The following is a 17,027-nucleotide window of genomic DNA, read 5'->3' on the forward strand; positions in this document are numbered from 1 at the left end:
CTGAAGCCACTGAACTGTGAGATGCAAATGCAATTTCACCCAGTTCAGTGCCGAGCTCGTCGCTTCTCGGTTTTCTGACAGGAGTGTCACCCCAGTTATCTACACCCTGAGATATTACAGACTAAAATGGTGATTTAGTTTCACCGGTGACGGGAAAACAATCACCCTTTTAAAGAAAATAAGAAATGTAAAAAAAAAACTAACACTAGGATCGGCACCAATCATCACCAGATCACTATTTTGTATGCAGCCTATAATAAAAAATTTCAAACCAGTATTTACACTCGAAGACTTTGTCTACATTTGAGTCTTACTGCCTCCGCACCAAGGAGGTTATGTTTTCACCCCAGTCTCTTTGCTTGTGTTTGTAAGCAAGATAACGCAAAAACCACAGGACGGATTTCCACTGAACTTGGTGGAAGGATGTGGTATGGGTCATGGAGAAACTCATTAAATTTAGCTGCGGATCATTTTGATTTTGTATTTTATTCTTATTTATATTATTTATTTTTATATGGTGTTTTGTTCTCACCTTTCTAAATGTGCCTTAAATGTGTCATTACAACACAGTATGTACACAGGCTCTATTTTGTATGAGAGCAGCGTAAATTTACTCATACAAAAATCTATGTGTATATACGTTTTTTTCTTTGTTTTCTTGTTTGTTCTGTTATTTGAATTAAAATTGAGCTTGTTAATGCATTTTTATACTTTAACTGTCTTTAAACTGCTTGTTTGTTGTCAATTGTAGGGATGTAAGGTGCTAAATCATCACTCTGTGACATCTACCAACTTGGTCGGATGTAACTAAGTGAACCCTGGAGCGCAGATCATCCTTGGCGGAGAATGTGGATCGTACACAGGCCACCTCATGAATTATTCAGTCAGATCGGAGTACCTACGTCCTTGTGCGTGTAACACAGCCTGTGTTGAAAAAATCTAACCAAGTGACTTTGTTATAAATATTAATTTGCTCTCTGAGTCAGATCAGTTGGTAAAGCAGATTAAGAGCAGCCGTGGGTTTTTAATTAGCAGCTCTTTGTGGAGAGTAGTGTTTGTTTGTGTGGATTGTGACCAGTCATTAATCATTCATTTAAATCAGAGCACCTGTTCTCGCCACTATGCTTCATGCAGGCCAGGTATCCCATTGAGGCGGTAACTATGACAACAGGGAGAGACTGCTGCCTAGGTGACCTAGTTTCCATGTAGTTCTCCAGTTGGTGTGTGTGTGTGTGTGTGTGTGTGTGTGTGTGTGTGTGTGTGTGTGTGTGTGTGTGTGTGTGTGTGTGTGTGTGTGAGAGAGAGTGTGAGTTTCTGAGCAAGCTCCATTAACTACCTGTCTGACCCAGTCTGAGAGTCCTTGGACCAGAAATATAGTTCATGTCAAGTGAATGTTGTGGAAGTGCATTTTATCAACATATCATTCTATGACCTTCCAGTTTCTTCTCACAGTCACATTCTGCTATGATTGGACATCTCATGGTTGTATGCTCTGAAATCTATTAGCTGCTGTTGGATGCCCAGGCATCAGGGATGACACCAGTGTTTTCACCGAACTGTTTTCTTTTGAGTCAATGTCTGTAGCAGCAAGAATAACAGGTTCTGTTATCATGAAAATCTCATCCAAGATGTTCATGACTCAAAGCGATGTATTCTCATTTAGCAAACAATAAAATCTCACTTCTTCGCAATAACTTTGAGATATGACCATTCCCAAGTTCTCATTCCTCATTCTTTACCAGAGCTCACCCTGCGTATCTCCACACCTCATCAATATGGAGTTCCCATCTTGCTCAGACTAAGATGCAAGTCTGTCTAATCTAATATTGAGCTGCGTCTCTCTGTTAACCAGCGAGAGGTGGAGCTCTGCCAAAGATCTTTAAATCCCAAAGACCCAACAAGCAGTTATTTCCAGTGGAGCCTGCCAAGCAGACTAAGGGAGGGCTCTCGTATTCTCCGTTTATAAGATTTTTACACTAAATTGCCTTTTGATTGGTGAGAGTGTCTGGAATTATTTTTGTCTGACAATTCAGTGCCCTCACAAACATGTACACACTTCAGTATTTGTAGTGGCTATACAAGTGGACTTATTTTATTTGGCATGTGCTTGTCTACATGCCATGTTTTGAATCTTACTGTAATGAAAAGTTTTCTATAAGAACATTATAGGAATAATCAGCAAACCTTCTTTTGTTTGGTTAGGCTCTTCCTTCTCAGCTGTCGGGCTGACAGCAGCAGGCACGTCGGCTTGTCTGGCCTCCTCCTTTTTCACTTCACTCTTCTCCTCATCCTTCTTCTCCTCAGCTGTGGCTATGGTGGGACTCTTGGCTGCCGCCACTGGGGCCTCTACCTCTTTGGGCTTCTCCTCAGCTTTCTCCTCAGCCTTTGGCTCCTCTTTCTGGGGCTCAGAGGACGCTGTGGCGGCTGTAGGAGAAGCAGCAGCTGGGGCCGCTGCTACGGGAGACGTTGCTGCGCCTGCAGGAGAGGCAGCAGCAGCAGCTGCTGGAGAATTAGCTGGCTTGTCCGCCACTGGGCTCTTGGCCTGGCTTCTTTCCTCCTCCTTCTTGGTCTCCTCTCCCGCAGCCTCCTCCTCCTTTGCAGGTGCCTCCTCTCCCTCTGCTTTCTTGACCTCGTCTCCTCCCTCTGTCGCCTCCTCTGCACCAGCAGGACTGTCTCCTTCCTTCTCTTCCTCTCCATCTTTCATCTTTTTCCGAGTTATGTGTCCACGGAAGCTGGCCTGTATTTTGGTGGCAGCCTTGTGGGCCTTGTCCTCAGGTTTGTTGGTGGTGCCATCCTGTTCAATCTTCTGGTCGGCCTCCTCGTTCTTCTCCACCTGGCAGACAAGAGAAAATACAGCAGGTTAACATCATACTCAGCTCTGTATACACTGAAAAAAGGAAAATCGTTTACCAACTTAAAACATTACCTCAGTTGGCAACACACAGATGAATTAGGCTTGCTCAAATTAACATTAACAAACTTAGATCAACACAATTTAATTTAATTCTTTGTGTGTCACCGATTGAAGCATTCTTTTCAAAATGGGTAAACATTTTTCTTTTTCCAGTGGTAGGTCCACTGGAAACCAGCAAAGGGACTGGTCGCTACACTAAAAACGTGTCCCTGTTGCTCGGTAGATTGAAGATGATCATCCCAAATAATCATGCTGGCATACTTTTATTTACCAATGGTAGATACAATATGTCATGAGTTGAAAGGTCAGAAGACAGAAAGAGACATACGTATGTGCTATGAGGGAGCTGTTAGTTAACTTATGAACTGGTGTGTCACTGGAGAGTTATAGACTGGGGCAAGCTTGGATTAGGGTTTCAGGACTTCTTTAGAATAAGTGTAGGAGTGGATAAGGAACAGAGTTAGGAATAGGGTAGTAAAGGATGTAACATTGAAAGGGGTTCCATGATATTACCTTGGGTGAGTGGATCCATAGTTGTCCATCAAATAGTGGGTTGTGCTATGAGTCATAAAAATCTAATGAAAAGAAATCAAATCAAATAAAGGAATGAATGATGAGCACTGAAAGTGGCAAACAAAACGAATCAGTACATTCAAAATGAACAGGCAAACAAATCAAGGTAAAATATTCTCTAGCCAAGGTTCAACTGATCCAAAGATTAAAATGTGCACCTTAAATGAATGTGAATAAGCAACATGAAGCAAAACAGAAATAGTCAAAGAGCATGCAGGCAGTGCAGCATAAGTTAGCCAAATGATAAAGATGTGAAAAACAGCAGAAGCTAAATGGGTTTGAGGGTTTGTGTCCTTCCAGGTATCACGGCTTTGTCAGAAGCCAGTGTTTGTTTTGACAGTGGAGTGAATGTACAGTGTTGTACCATTTCATGTGTGCTGCAAAAGGGAGATTTAGTGGCACGGTGAATCGTGAGAATAACAGATTTGTGTGTGGGTTGATTCTCTGAACATAATGAATTGGATACACTGGGATTTGGGGCTCGACAAATGACTCCCGGCATTTATTGTGGTTATTCAATCCAGGCATGACGTTGATATTTTCCCTTTTGATAACGCTGCTGAATTAGAATCAGTGAATGATTAAACTTAAATGTAGAACTGCTCTGTCAGTGTCAGTGTTATCTGCTGAGGATATCCCAAAAATGTCATCTCTCTCTCCCAAAAATATCTAGCCTATCTCCTGAGTTACAGTAAGATACTACTGCTCCATCTCTGGCTGCTAGGGAACGAGCTGCCTGGAATCTCCACAGCATTCACTGCCTTACCCCTCCCAACCATCAAAGGTTACCTTGACAACCAGAGTGCTAACTCATCACGACGCTGTCTGCTGGTTGGTGCTGTGAAAGACTATATGTCACCCTGATTGGCAGTGCACCTGACCCCTCGGGGGAATGGCCCAATAGGAACTCGTAAATCAGGGGGAGCAATCAGCATGGGTAGGGAGGGGCTGTGTGGGGTAGCAGCAGGGCGCGGTACAGGGCTGGACAGAGTGGTTGTGAGTGTAAATGTATGTTTGTATATCAGTATGTAAGTGGTCTGTGTCACAGCGCAGTAGCATTATGCTTAAGGTCAGGGAATTCAAGTGGAAGTGTTCTGTGTAGCTGCATCCATCCGTCTGTTTCCTGATACCTACCTCTGCCAGTGTCATTATATCAGAGATGAGGTTTGACTTGGACAGCTGCCTGCGTGAGGAATCACATCTGCACGACATGATTAAAGAGCCAGAGGCCCTAAACCAACATGTCCCCTTCAGGGTCAGTGTGTCAGTGCAATATTGGAGCAGCGAGGCCAAGGTGCAGCTGTGTTGGTATATTCACCTCCTCCACCTTTATTCACATGCAATCCCCTGGGTTCAGGGTGTAAATCCCGCCCTGGGCCGTCCTGCAGTCCGACACGCCATATTTCTGAAGCAATTTTGTGAAATGCAATATTAAAAACCTCTATAAGTCTATCGATTTTTTTTTAGGTATTTATGCTGCTCCCTTTAGTTTGGGGATTTATGCTTGAAAACCAAAGTGGGGCTGTTTTCTTAACGATTAACTACTAAATAAACTTCAGCGGGTGCAGAGCTGTTGGAGCAGACAGCCAGCATGGAGGCAGACAGACTGGCACACCCTCTCCTCTTAATCACACGCTGGCCTCTGTTGACTTATTGGGCCGTTATTATATCTGATCTCATAGGTGCTCACAATTGCCAAAATTTTGACCCAAGCACTTAACTTAAATAGAATTACTTACTGGCTGCGAACGGTGAGTCAGACTGAGAGAAAGAGGGAGCGATGGATGAGGGTGTTTGGGAATAGGGGGGGTATGACATCATTTCTGGAACAGAGGGGGATGTCATTTACTTTAGAGATCTGGGTGTGTATGTGTCCAAATGTAATAAAATACCAGCAGAGTGCCAAGTGATCTCATATCAGTGCATGGAGACAAGGGGAAGAAAGATCACAGCACATCATGGTCTGACCACAACTGTAGCATCATCATTTGAATTATTGACATTTGTCTGTGAATCACCATCTAAAAGTGCTACGCTGTGATTATCTGACTGCTGTCATCTGTAAAAATCATTACAGTTCTACTTTCAAATTTGTCACATGTAATTTATTGTAATATATAACCTATAGTGGAGCAATAGCTTAAAACCTCTCAACATCTACGCAGAAGAAACTGCAGCAAACGCTTTGAGATTGGCTTCTTGAGACTCTGACTGTTAATTGAACTCCGGTCACGCACCCTCCTGCAGGCTCTGTTCCACTCGGTGTCTGTGCGGCACACATTTTCATTCATAAATACAGCAGCACCTCCCAAAGGTGCAGCACACCACAAGACACAACTCCCTCCACACCAAGACTCCACCATGTCCTTGATTAATTTGCAGATAGACAACATATTTGCATTATCAGGTTAATCAAATGACTTATTACTATTAGCCTGCGATGCTTCCCCCTTTGAACATGGTCTTTGCTGGTTGCTCTAGATACGCCATTAAACCGATGAAAACTGTGTTTATTATCCAGCAGAAAAGGTGTGTTTTCACTAGTGCTTCTCTGGCATGATTGCAAAAGGATTCTCCTGGATTATAATGGATCCAGTATAATGTTGTGAAAATTTGATATTTTCTGTGGGACACACTGACATGGTTACACATCTAGGTGAAAAAATAATGACGGCCATCGTCGTGTTCAGAATCTGAACGTACAGCACATCACAGGTTAATTCATCTGAATACAAGCGTGCCTGTCTGCCCTGTCTGTGAAGGTAACAAATGGCTGTGCTAAAATGTGTTGAGCACATTATCTGACTGCTAGATGTGTCTATTACAGCTCGGCCGCAGCCTGTGCTCCCGCTCTCCCCTGTCTGCCTCTGTCCTTGGGTGGGCACCGGCTGTCGTGAGAACCACACCCCAGAGTCAATGGTTTACCGAACGATCCATAACTGCGCTCACAGTCTCTCTCTCTCTCTCTCACACACACACACACACACACACACGCACACACACACACACACCATCCCCCAATGGTGACACACAGCAACAATCCGCCACCTTCGCACTGCCTCATTGCCAGTGCCATTAGGGACTTGTTTCAGGCTGGGGGGGGGGGGGGGGGGGGGGGGGGGGGGGGTGGAGGAGGAGGGGAAGGGGGGAGAAACGGAGGAAGACATGGTGCTGGTTGAGGTACCACAGAGCCACAGCTCACGGTAATGCACACATCAGGGATGCATATAATCAGTTTCTTTTTAATTATTAGCCTGATCCATTCAAGAGGGACACTCCCTTTTCACCTCGCCGCTCTGCCCGGCCTCAGATCGAATGCTGCTGGCAAGAGGGGGGAGAGGAATACTAAAGGTAATATTTGCATTGATAATGGTGGAGTCACAGAACGTTGCCTTGCAGAGGCCCCTTTCTATCACACACCTAACAGGTGCAGCAGCCGAATTTACTCTAAATAAGTCACTTTAATGTAAAATTACTGAAGATACATATGATATGAGTATGGTCTCATTTAAATAACAGGAAAAACTCCCTTAACATTTGTCATATTATTACTAGGAAGCCAGAGGGATCATTTGAGCCACTCACACTTCCTGCAAAGACACCTATAAATCCCAGCATGATTCCAATGGCTGTCTGCTTTTTCTGCAGGAACCGTTCAGACTGGCTGCTGTCTGCAACTGCTGAATATCTCCTTTTTCTCTCTCTTGGTCGTCTTTCACTCTCTTTTCTCACTGAACAAACTGCTACCCACTCATTCTCGCAACTCCCTTCTCACCACACACACACACACACACACACACACACACACACACACATGCAGCCAGACACAGCGGAGCACCACACCCTTTTAGCCAGCTATCTCCTGCAGATGAGGAGAGGGGGGCTCAGGTGGTGACTGCCACAGCCCCCCGCTCGCTCACCATCTCCCTCTCTCTACCCCCCCCCCCCCCCCCCCCCCCCCCCCACCCCCCCCCCCCCCCCCCCCCTCCTTTGACAGGGAATTGATGAGCGATGGTAAAGGACGCGCTGTTTCTTTTTACGACGGCCCAGGAAAAGATGCACCGCAGCAACTAATAAGCAGCCATATGCCAGCGTCATTACATCCTCTGGAGCAGCCTTTAATTCAATTATGCCGGCTCTCTGCCTGAACAAAGGCTCCGCAATCGCCGCTGATCCCACAGGGGCCGGGCAGTGTGGATGTAGGGAGAGGGGCAAGTGCAGAGGAACTCGAGGAAAGAGGCTGGGATTTGGACATGCATGGTTCCTGGGAGGGGGGAGGGGGGGCAGGATCAGGAAATATGGGCTGTGGCTGAAGCCCGGCTCTGAGGAAAGGGCACGAGGAGGCACAGTGTAAGAGGAGATCATTTTCTCTAAGTCAGCAGTCTGGGTTTTGATATTTGGAGTTTGGTCGAGAAGGATGGAAGCTTCAGGTAAACGTAGGTATGGCCCTGGTGCAAGGAGAACTGGGAAAGGAGGTGGGGCGAAGCGAGAGGAGCAGACATGGGCGGGATGTGGTAAGAAGGCCTCGTTCATTAGGAAAACGGCAGCTCTGAGCAGGCCGAGCAAGGAGGAAGACATGATTTTGAGAATAACTTCAGATGGAACTAGACTTAAGAACTTGATCGTTGCTCTTTCCCCAAAACCCTGAGTCAAGGATAAGCGGCATGTTTTGTGGTTGAAGCAATAAGGTTGGGTTTTTGCTCAAAATTTCCATGAACCTAAAGCTTACGAAATCTGCACTGCTAAAAGCGTGTTGAATTAAGTGCTAGTAGCCACTCCAATAGTGAGGATGTTGCAACAGCACTTAACACTCCACAATGGCAGCACCCTCAGCAACATTGTCGCGTTTGAAGGCAGAAAAGCACGCTCTTCGCTCACCCATCCGTGAAGACCAATGTGTCTGGATTCATTTATGCCCCTGCTCATGAAAAGCAGGAGGAGCAGGAGGATAAGTGCTTGCAGGTCGAGCAGATTTTTTTTTCTTTTCCCCCTGTGGCGAGATGCGCACGCTCGAGGCAGCGACGGCACTCTGAGGGAAAAGCCGGTGCCTCACCCACATGGCTGCAGTGTGCAGCACGCCGGCTTCTGTTCCTTCGTGTTTCCCACCTCCCCTAATCTTCCTCACATTCGCGCCTGCTCAACTCTGTCGACCATCATCCCCTATTCTTGTAGCCACCATATACTTTTAATTCCTTTTTTGCTTTGCTGCATGCCTGCCTCTCTCCACCTTCCTCCATACCTTGCACCCCCCCCCCCCCCCCTCCCCACCCCAGCTTCTTTTTTTTTCCTCCTCTATTTCTGTGCCCACCAGGTTCCCTTCATTCTCCACCTCCTCTCGGCAACCCCTCCATGTGCACCAGCCACACTGCACCCTTCCACTCTGCCTGCCTCCCTTTGCCTGCTCTTCCTGCATGTCTCTTTTAAAGCCGTGCATCCTTTATCTCTCTCTCTCTCTCTCTATCTCACTCTCTCTCTCTCTCGCTCTGCTCCCTGCCACAGCTGATATGACTCATGCAGGCTGACATTTAATAACCAATCAAGTGCCATCAGAATCCAGTTTGTGTTATGAGTCCGATAAAATCAAAAATGGTTTGGAGATAGCACGAGGAGCTCGGCCCTGATCACACACAGAACCACCATGATAGCTGCTGGAAGCACAGGAGAGTACCACCTCCCCCCCCCCCCCCCCCACTGTCCAGACCCACCCAATTCCATGCAACACCTTTTTTTTTATCATTCACTGCCACTGAGAACAGCCATGGGTTATTCTAAACTACCCGACACCACCCTTTCACACCCTTTAAATGAGTGCACACTTCACGGTACCCTCCATTGACAGGATCCACTTATAAAGCTGGAGGGCTATGATAATCCAGTTAGACTCATTTATTCCCATTGTGTTCCCCTGAGGCCATTGACATGATGGTGCTGCTCACTCAATCCGTACCCCACCCTTTTTTCGCTCCTCACTGTGGAAATTTACTTTCCTGTGCCGCACGCTTCAGGATAAGCAGAAGTAGCACAGATTCTAACATTCAAGGCGTCAATCAGCAGCTCTGTCGCTCGCCCTGATTAATCTGAAGAACCATTAACAATGGTGCATTGTGTTGAGTTAAGAGAAGCTCCTGAATAAAGGAGGGGAGTGTCCCCGGCTTTAAGAGCAGAGACAATACAGAGTCTATCAATAATCTTTCACTTTTTCACACAAGTGCTTGATCAATACGAGGGAATGCCCGAGATCAAGTTACAGCCTGGTGCTTCTCTGCGAGTACAGTGTGAGGTCTGAGAGGCATTGTGGCAACATCCATTCATGCAGGATAATCACATTAACTAGGCGTGTCTGGGCTGTGTGGATACACTCCTGTCAAAGCCAGGGCCTCGAGTCCAACACAAATTACACCCACATTTCTTTCCTCTGATCCCACCTCGAGCATCCTCATCTGACTACACACCCAAAGTCACAAAGTTCAGAGTTGAGCTGCAGCATTCTGTCATGAGAGGAGAGCTGAATTCAGTGATAAAGGAAAAACAAAAGAGCAGTTTACCGGTTTGGTTCTTCTTATGCAGCACAGCATAGTTGTAGATGTAGTATCCTCCCTTTTTTCTTCTCTGCTTCTTTCTTCCCTTTTCTCCCTTTCACTTCTTCTCTCTCACCCTCTCTCTCTCTCGCTCGCTTTCGTGCACACACTCTCTCTCTCTCTCTCTCTCTCTCTCACTCTCACTCTCTCTCTCCCTCTGTCTCTGGCTGTATCAACAGCTAAGCTGCTCTGTGCATTTACTCATCCCAGTTTGCACACACACGCTCTACACTTGGTCTGCCTGGATGCACCTCACCCTCTCTCTCTCTCTCTCTCTCTCTCTCTCTCCTACCCGCTGCCTGACAATGACTAAAAGCCCAGCCTTTAAACCCCTCCCTTATCCTCACTCCCACCACCCCTCTCCCCTCCCCTCTTCGCTTCACACTACCCCACCCCCCCCCCATTCTCCTCCTCCTCCTCTTCTCACTCATAGTTATGAACCCCCCACCACCTCTTTTAGATCAGCACTCCTCTCCTCTACATCTTCTCACCCTCCTCCTCCTCCTCCTCCTTCTCTCTTTCAGCCTGGCTCCATCAAAAGCTGCGGCCCCACCCTAAAAAGACTCTCCCTTAATAACTGACTGGATACCTCCAATATTTGCCCTGATTTATCTTTTTTTTCATTGTGCTTTATTTTTGTTCATCCTCACCACTCTTTTTTGCATCCCCTCCTCCCCCTCACATTCATAAGGAGGTGTCTTTATAATAAAAACAGACTCCCTGATAGAATACAAATCCTCTGATTGCTCCCTCTCAGACTGTGTGTTACACACTCTTCTGGATCTCAGATCAGTGTGTTGTGAGCCGGTGAGCCGGTGAGCCGGTGAGCCGGTGAGCTCTGTGTCCGAATTGCTACGGCGATGCCGAAAACATGTTTTCTGGCATGGCCAGGAGCGGCTCTTGCCAGGAGAGACGTGTGAAAGAGAGCAGTGATGAGGCGCATGCACCGTGTACGTGCACACACGCACAGATCTGTGCTCTCAGGACACGTCACCCGCACCACCAACCCACCCACCCATACCCAGCGCTCTCTGTTCTCATGGAAACACCAACAGATAGACTAGAAGAGCAGAGGGGGAGGATGGCGTGTGTGTGTGTGTGTGTGAGAGAGAGAGAGAGAGAGAGAGAGAGAGAGAGAGAGAGAGAGAGAGAGAGAGAGAGAGAGAGAGAGAGAGAGAGAGAGATGGAGAGAGGAGAGGAAGGGATGAAGTTGGGAGGAGGAAGCAAGGGCTGGGTGTGGCAGACAGGCAGCCGAATTGCTTCTCTCGTTCTCCTCCCCCCTTTTTTTCTCTCCCTCTGTGCCCACATTTGCTGCACAGTCTAGTTTAATGGGCAGGCACAACGCATGCATTATTCCCACAACTGCATTTATAACCATTACCCTATGGTGTAGTAGGCAGGCGCATGCTCAAGCAAACACCCACACTCTGTATTTGTCTTTCATATAACACACACAAATACTAATACACACACACAAACACAAACTGTGGTGTCAGAGGAGCCAGCACCCCCGCTCTGACACCGGCGAGCACCAAGCAGATGCTACAGACACAATAAGTATGGAGGGAGGGATGATGGGTTACAAGAGGATGTAGACTAGGATGGAGGGGAGGATAAAAGAAGGAGGAGGAGGAGGAGGAGGAGGAGGAGGAGGAGGAGGAGGAGGAAGAAGAATCCTGTTGTGCTCTGCTATTCTTCTCTTTTACAGGATTATTCCACATCCAGTTCACTGAGGGGAAATCATTAACCTCCTCCGCTGAGCCACAGCTTTCCTGGTGGTCGCCTGCCACCACACAGGAGAATCTGGCACCATTACTTGGCTGTACTACATCATCACTATGTGTCATCATGGACCATAGAGCGGCTGTATGACACACACGCTGTAATCATCTTCTGCTGAGTGTGCATCATCTTTCTCAGCACTTGCCCTGCTTTAACATTCATACTCATCAGACGCCACTTCACTGTCCCCCACTGGAACAACTGTAGCAGAACTGACTTTGTCCACATCCTCTAAAGTTGTCTGAGACCCCACTTCTCACATGTATCTACCAAAAGAACTGATTAATGAGTAGAGAAATAAAGATATGAGTTTGATGAGAATGAAACTGTAATGAATCCTGTGTCATGGCCTTCACTAGTCACCAGAGCAGAGATGAAATCAATAGTCATTTAGCCGGTTAATTTATAGAAAATTAAAATGCTTCAAGTGGGTTATTTAATTATGTCATTTCTGGAGCAGGTCAAACAATCATTTGCTCTCGCTTCCTAGATGTGAATATTTAATCTTCTATTATATCAAATTGAATATATTATCTGGATATCAGGCAGTTTAAGCATGTTACCTTGGGCATTTTATAGCAATTTTCATTTGGTAAGACAAAAAATTTTAAAAAATAAGCGAAAGAAAAAATATATATAGTTGTCTGCTGCAGCACCAGATGTATTTCCTAGCGTGCACCAGTGAGAGGCTTTGGAGTGGCACTATCCACCACCACTGTTAAAACACCAAAGTCCCTGAGTAAGAGTTTCAGACACTTGGAGAATGGATGACGGGGAGTTGGTCACAGCAACTGACTCATACACTTCTGTTTGTCATCCTTCTGTATATAACTATAATCTGTTTTCTGCCTCTCTATCATATTAACTTAATAATATTTGATCCAAAGACATTAGTATAATCTTAACAAATGCTCAACAGTACCTCAAACTATCTTCAAATCAAATCCCCACACTGGAAACATTGCAAGAGACAAATCTGCACACTAATTACACAAACGTCTTTCTGTATGTCAAACACATATCTTATGACTCAACACTTGACATGTGAATTGTTAACGGCCCAGGGAAGTGCAGTGCTGAGTTTTCTTTGATTTGGACATGGGATACCTTCAATATTTGTGAACTTTGAAAAAACAGGGGACCAGTGCCCTGTAGAAGTCAGTGGAGGCGTCGCTGTGTACTAGCAGTCAGTCCAGAGACCGAGTTCGACATGTCTTCTTCTGCATCCTATAAACTACAGCAGCCAGATGATCTTGATAATGTCACCATATCGCAGAGAGACAGACACACAAAGTATCAATACAATATTTGTTTTGTTGCTGCAATGTTTTATAGCGAGGGGAATTACAAAGCTATTATTTTGAAAAGTAGTGAACAGTAATAAAGCAAATTCTGTTTAATGTGATAATAATCTGTGACTATGAAATATTTACTGCAGATAAACCAGGTATGATGAACACACAGTTTCCTAACTTACTAGACTGTATAAAAAACTCTGCACACAACGTCCAGCACACAAACAGTAAAAAGTGACAGTATATTGTAGAACTGTTTGAGATAAGAAAGAATTCTGAAGTAGTTCCAGAGCATTTACACAGGACAAGAGAACAGGCAGGTTTAGAAACGGCACGGCACTAGTAAGAAATAATTGAATAAAAACCTCAATACAAATTTGATCCCCTGTTACAAAGTATTGTGGTTCTCTAAATGAAGAACAAAAATCCAAAACCCTAGAAGCCATGAAGCTAAAGAATGTGAGTGTGTGGGATGATCTTTGAAAACAATCCAGCAGATTGGCCAGCAGTTGACAGCAGACTGACCCAGCCTAATGTAGCTGGCCTTTATGTTTTAACATGCTAATCTATGTCCAGCTATCGGATTTTTTCTGTTAAGCAGCTGAATATGCTGCTGTACAGACGACAGAGATCAATAACGTCACACTGTCCTGCCAATATCCAGGAAACAGGCAGGGTACAGTGTGTTCTGGCAACACTTTGCTGTGAGTCGCTGCTGCTACTGGCTGTGATTACTTCTTTTGCGATTACAGTGTGGTCTATTATAAAAAATGGGACACCCGGTTTACAATGTGTTATCCCTTTCCATTTCTGTTTTACCCACAAGACTTTGTCACCATCATCTTCTAATGATGAGTTGTTCGTTTCTCGTTCTATTTGAGTGTGCTTTCCTTTTGGAGCAGTGTTAGTCGTCCTACTTTCAGTGAACTATTTATATTTCAGTAAAACATAATGTAGGTGTTGCATGTGAACTGTGGAAGAAAACCTGGGAGAGTATAGGTGCGTTGCAGATCACATTTTTACCTTTAATTCGTTTGAATATGTTCATATATTGCATGATATAGTTGCCGCATTGTACATCAGCAATGCAGTCTGTCCTTTTAGACTGATGGTGATGAAGCCCCTCATCTGCACAGTGAAAGGTCACCGCATCTGTGAATACAAGCCACCAATAAGCTCTATAGGAATATCAAGCTGAAAGCAAATAACATCAAATTTTTCCATAACCATTGATCAATGAACTGTACCCTGTTTAGAGGCAGAAAATCGTGTTGTATTAAAATCTTATTTAAGGTTTTTACAAAAACAAGAGCTATAGAATGCGTGGGTAAACAATAAGATTAAAGACATACTGGACAGTAACAGTGCTGATTAAACTATAGACTGAAAATGACTGACATAACAGCCAAATCATTTTATTAACCCAGCCTCCTCCATGTTAATGGATGGGGCATGGATTATGATTAAAAAGTCAAAGGACATGTCAAATATGGTTTCTGTCCTTATAGGTTGCCTAGTTGTTGTCACAAATTGATTTATAATTAGTTATTTGCAGCACAGGCTCTTGTCGTCTCATGCCTGGACTTCTGCAACTCCCTCCTGGCTGGTGTGCCTGCTAGTGCCATCCGACCTCTGCAGCTCATCCAGAATGCAGCAGCTTGACTGGTCTTTAACCTCCCGAAGTTTTCTCACACTACACTGCTCTTTCGCTCCCTTTACTGGATCTATTTCGACCTCACTCAGACCGTCACCACGGTCTTTACCTTGAATGATGCCCTCATCTCCCTATCCTCGAGACCATATATCAACAAACTCACGTGAGTGACCTTAGGGGGATGGGCTCGCCGGCCATAAAGCTCCCCGGTGAGCGCGCTGCCTCCTCTTTGCTTCACTCGCCTCATCCGAGACCGGCAGGTAAGTGATATATTTTGGGACTCCACTTTTATCAATCCGCCACTTTTGTGCAGGCGCCTTGTGTCCCTGAGGATTGTTTGTGGTTTCCCCCTTTTCTAATAGCGAGGCAGAGGGTTACACGGCATGTGTTAAACTCTGCTCTTTGTTTCAGGCAGCTTAATTTGCTGCACCTGGTACTAACTACTCTTGCTTGCAGCTTCGGGTAAGTGTTGTTTATCTCACGCTGTTTGTTTCCATACAGTTTTTCTCTTACAGAAGTGAGTAGAATGAGAGTTTGGAAACGTGATCACTATATTATCTCTTCCTTAAGGCAAGTTGATTTAGATCGGGGGTTAAAAGAGCCAGATAGGTGGAGTAGTCTGTTCGTGCTGGGGCAGTGCAGCCTCTACCAGCCCAACTAAATGAAAGTGGACACACCTCAAGGAAAGGCCCCTGAAAACGTAGGCATGAGCACACCCCTGTTCGCAGGCGGGACTCAGGCAAGAAACAGGCTCCCCAATCTTCACAGAACCCAGCTGGTCAGCAGGATGACACTCAGCTGCAAATCCTAGCTGCCATACGTGGTCTGTCAGAAAGGTTGGGTAGAGTTGAGGCCCAGTACCCGGCCACAACAGCTAAGGCATCGGGGAATGGGCACTCAAAGGAATCCTCCCCAGGCAGGTTACCCTCCTATCAGGAGGAGAATGTGGTTCAGCCTGACATTCTCTCTCTCTCTATGCTCAAAATTCCCCTTTTGAAAGTGATGAGCAGTCTGATGGTGCTGCTGGGCTAGAGCAGCCTAAATCCATACAATTTGAGGGGGCGGCCAACCTCAGCAACGTGGGTGACAGTGAGCCTTCACCCATGGACGTCATCTCAAAGGTTTCAAGTGCGGCAAAAATTGTGGGGCTCAATGTTCCAACTGAGGCTCCCGCTCCAGTGGATGGGATTTGGGCCGGCATCACTCAGTCACAGCAATCAGTTACTGTACCTGTGGCTGGTGACTATTTGCACATGCTCAGGAAAGCATGGAACATCCCTAGTGGCGCACCTCAGTTCTATGCAGGTTGCCGGAGACTGGCTAAGCTCCAGTATGCCTCCAGTTGAGCGGGAGATGGCAGCCTTAACATCTCTGAGTCCAGAGCGGGTAACCGCCAATCCACGCTGTCCACTGAAAGAGTGTGATAAGTCGGACCGACTGGTATGTCAGACGTATAATGCAGCCACACGAGCAGCCCGCTCGGGCAATGCACTCGCCATTTTATTGGCAGCTCTTAGGAGAACAGCCAACCCAGAGGACCAGGACACCATGAGCCTGATAGACTCTGCCCTTGTCACTCATTCCCAACTTACAAGGGACATTGGTGCAGCTATGTCATCTGCCATGATGTCACAGAGACAGATTTGGTTGGCACAGACAACTCTGCCCGAGAATATCAGGAAAGAACTGACCAATATGCCAATCATACCAGCATACGTGTTTCATCCTTACTCCCAGGGTCTGTTAGATAAGGCTGAACAGTCTCGGCGTACCAGAGAGTGTGTACAGCGCACGTTCAGAGGGGCTGTGACTACCAGGTATAAACCTAGGGGCTCTCAGCCTCCCCACCAATCATCATCCTGGGCTCGTAAGGAGCCATGGGTGTATGGCAGGCGACAGGCTACAGGATTCACAGCCTCTGGTGACTCCAAAAAGCCATCACAACGTCGACAAGGGTTCCATTCCCGTCTTTCGGCTAGAGATGCACCCCAGAGGAAGTGCCCCCCCCAGAGGTTCAGGACCTCAGGGCGGTGCTGTCTAGGGGTGGGGGGACGCCCGCCGAATTTCATTCCCAGCTACGCCTGGGCAGCTGGGAAGAAACTGTATCAGACCCATGGGTGCTTGCTACAGTATCAAAGGGGTACAGAATTCAGTTTTGGTGGCAGCCCCCCCTTACTCTGGGCTCCGCATGACGATAGTCAGGGACCCAGTCCAGGCTCAAATCCTGACAC

General features: G+C 46.2%; 1 protein-coding gene across 1 annotated transcript in view; it reads right to left on the reverse strand.

The window, feature by feature from the left end:
- Window positions 1-10,353, reverse strand: part of gap43 (growth associated protein 43) — a 12,750-nt gene extending 2,397 nt beyond the window's left edge. The window contains exons 1-2 of the mRNA XM_034604934.1: window positions 10,033-10,353; window positions 2,185-2,833 (exon numbers count right to left, since the gene is read on the reverse strand). Of these exons, the coding sequence (XP_034460825.1) occupies window positions 2,185-2,833; window positions 10,033-10,062 (679 nt within the window). The 5' untranslated portion in view covers window positions 10,063-10,353. The remainder of the gene's footprint in view (window positions 1-2,184; window positions 2,834-10,032) is intronic.
- Window positions 10,354-17,027: the final 6,674 nt, after the last annotated feature.

The sequence above is a fragment of the Hippoglossus hippoglossus genome, chromosome 13, assembly GCF_009819705.1.
Source record: "Hippoglossus hippoglossus isolate fHipHip1 chromosome 13, fHipHip1.pri, whole genome shotgun sequence".
In the NCBI taxonomy this organism is placed as follows: domain Eukaryota; kingdom Metazoa; phylum Chordata; class Actinopteri; order Pleuronectiformes; family Pleuronectidae; genus Hippoglossus; species Hippoglossus hippoglossus.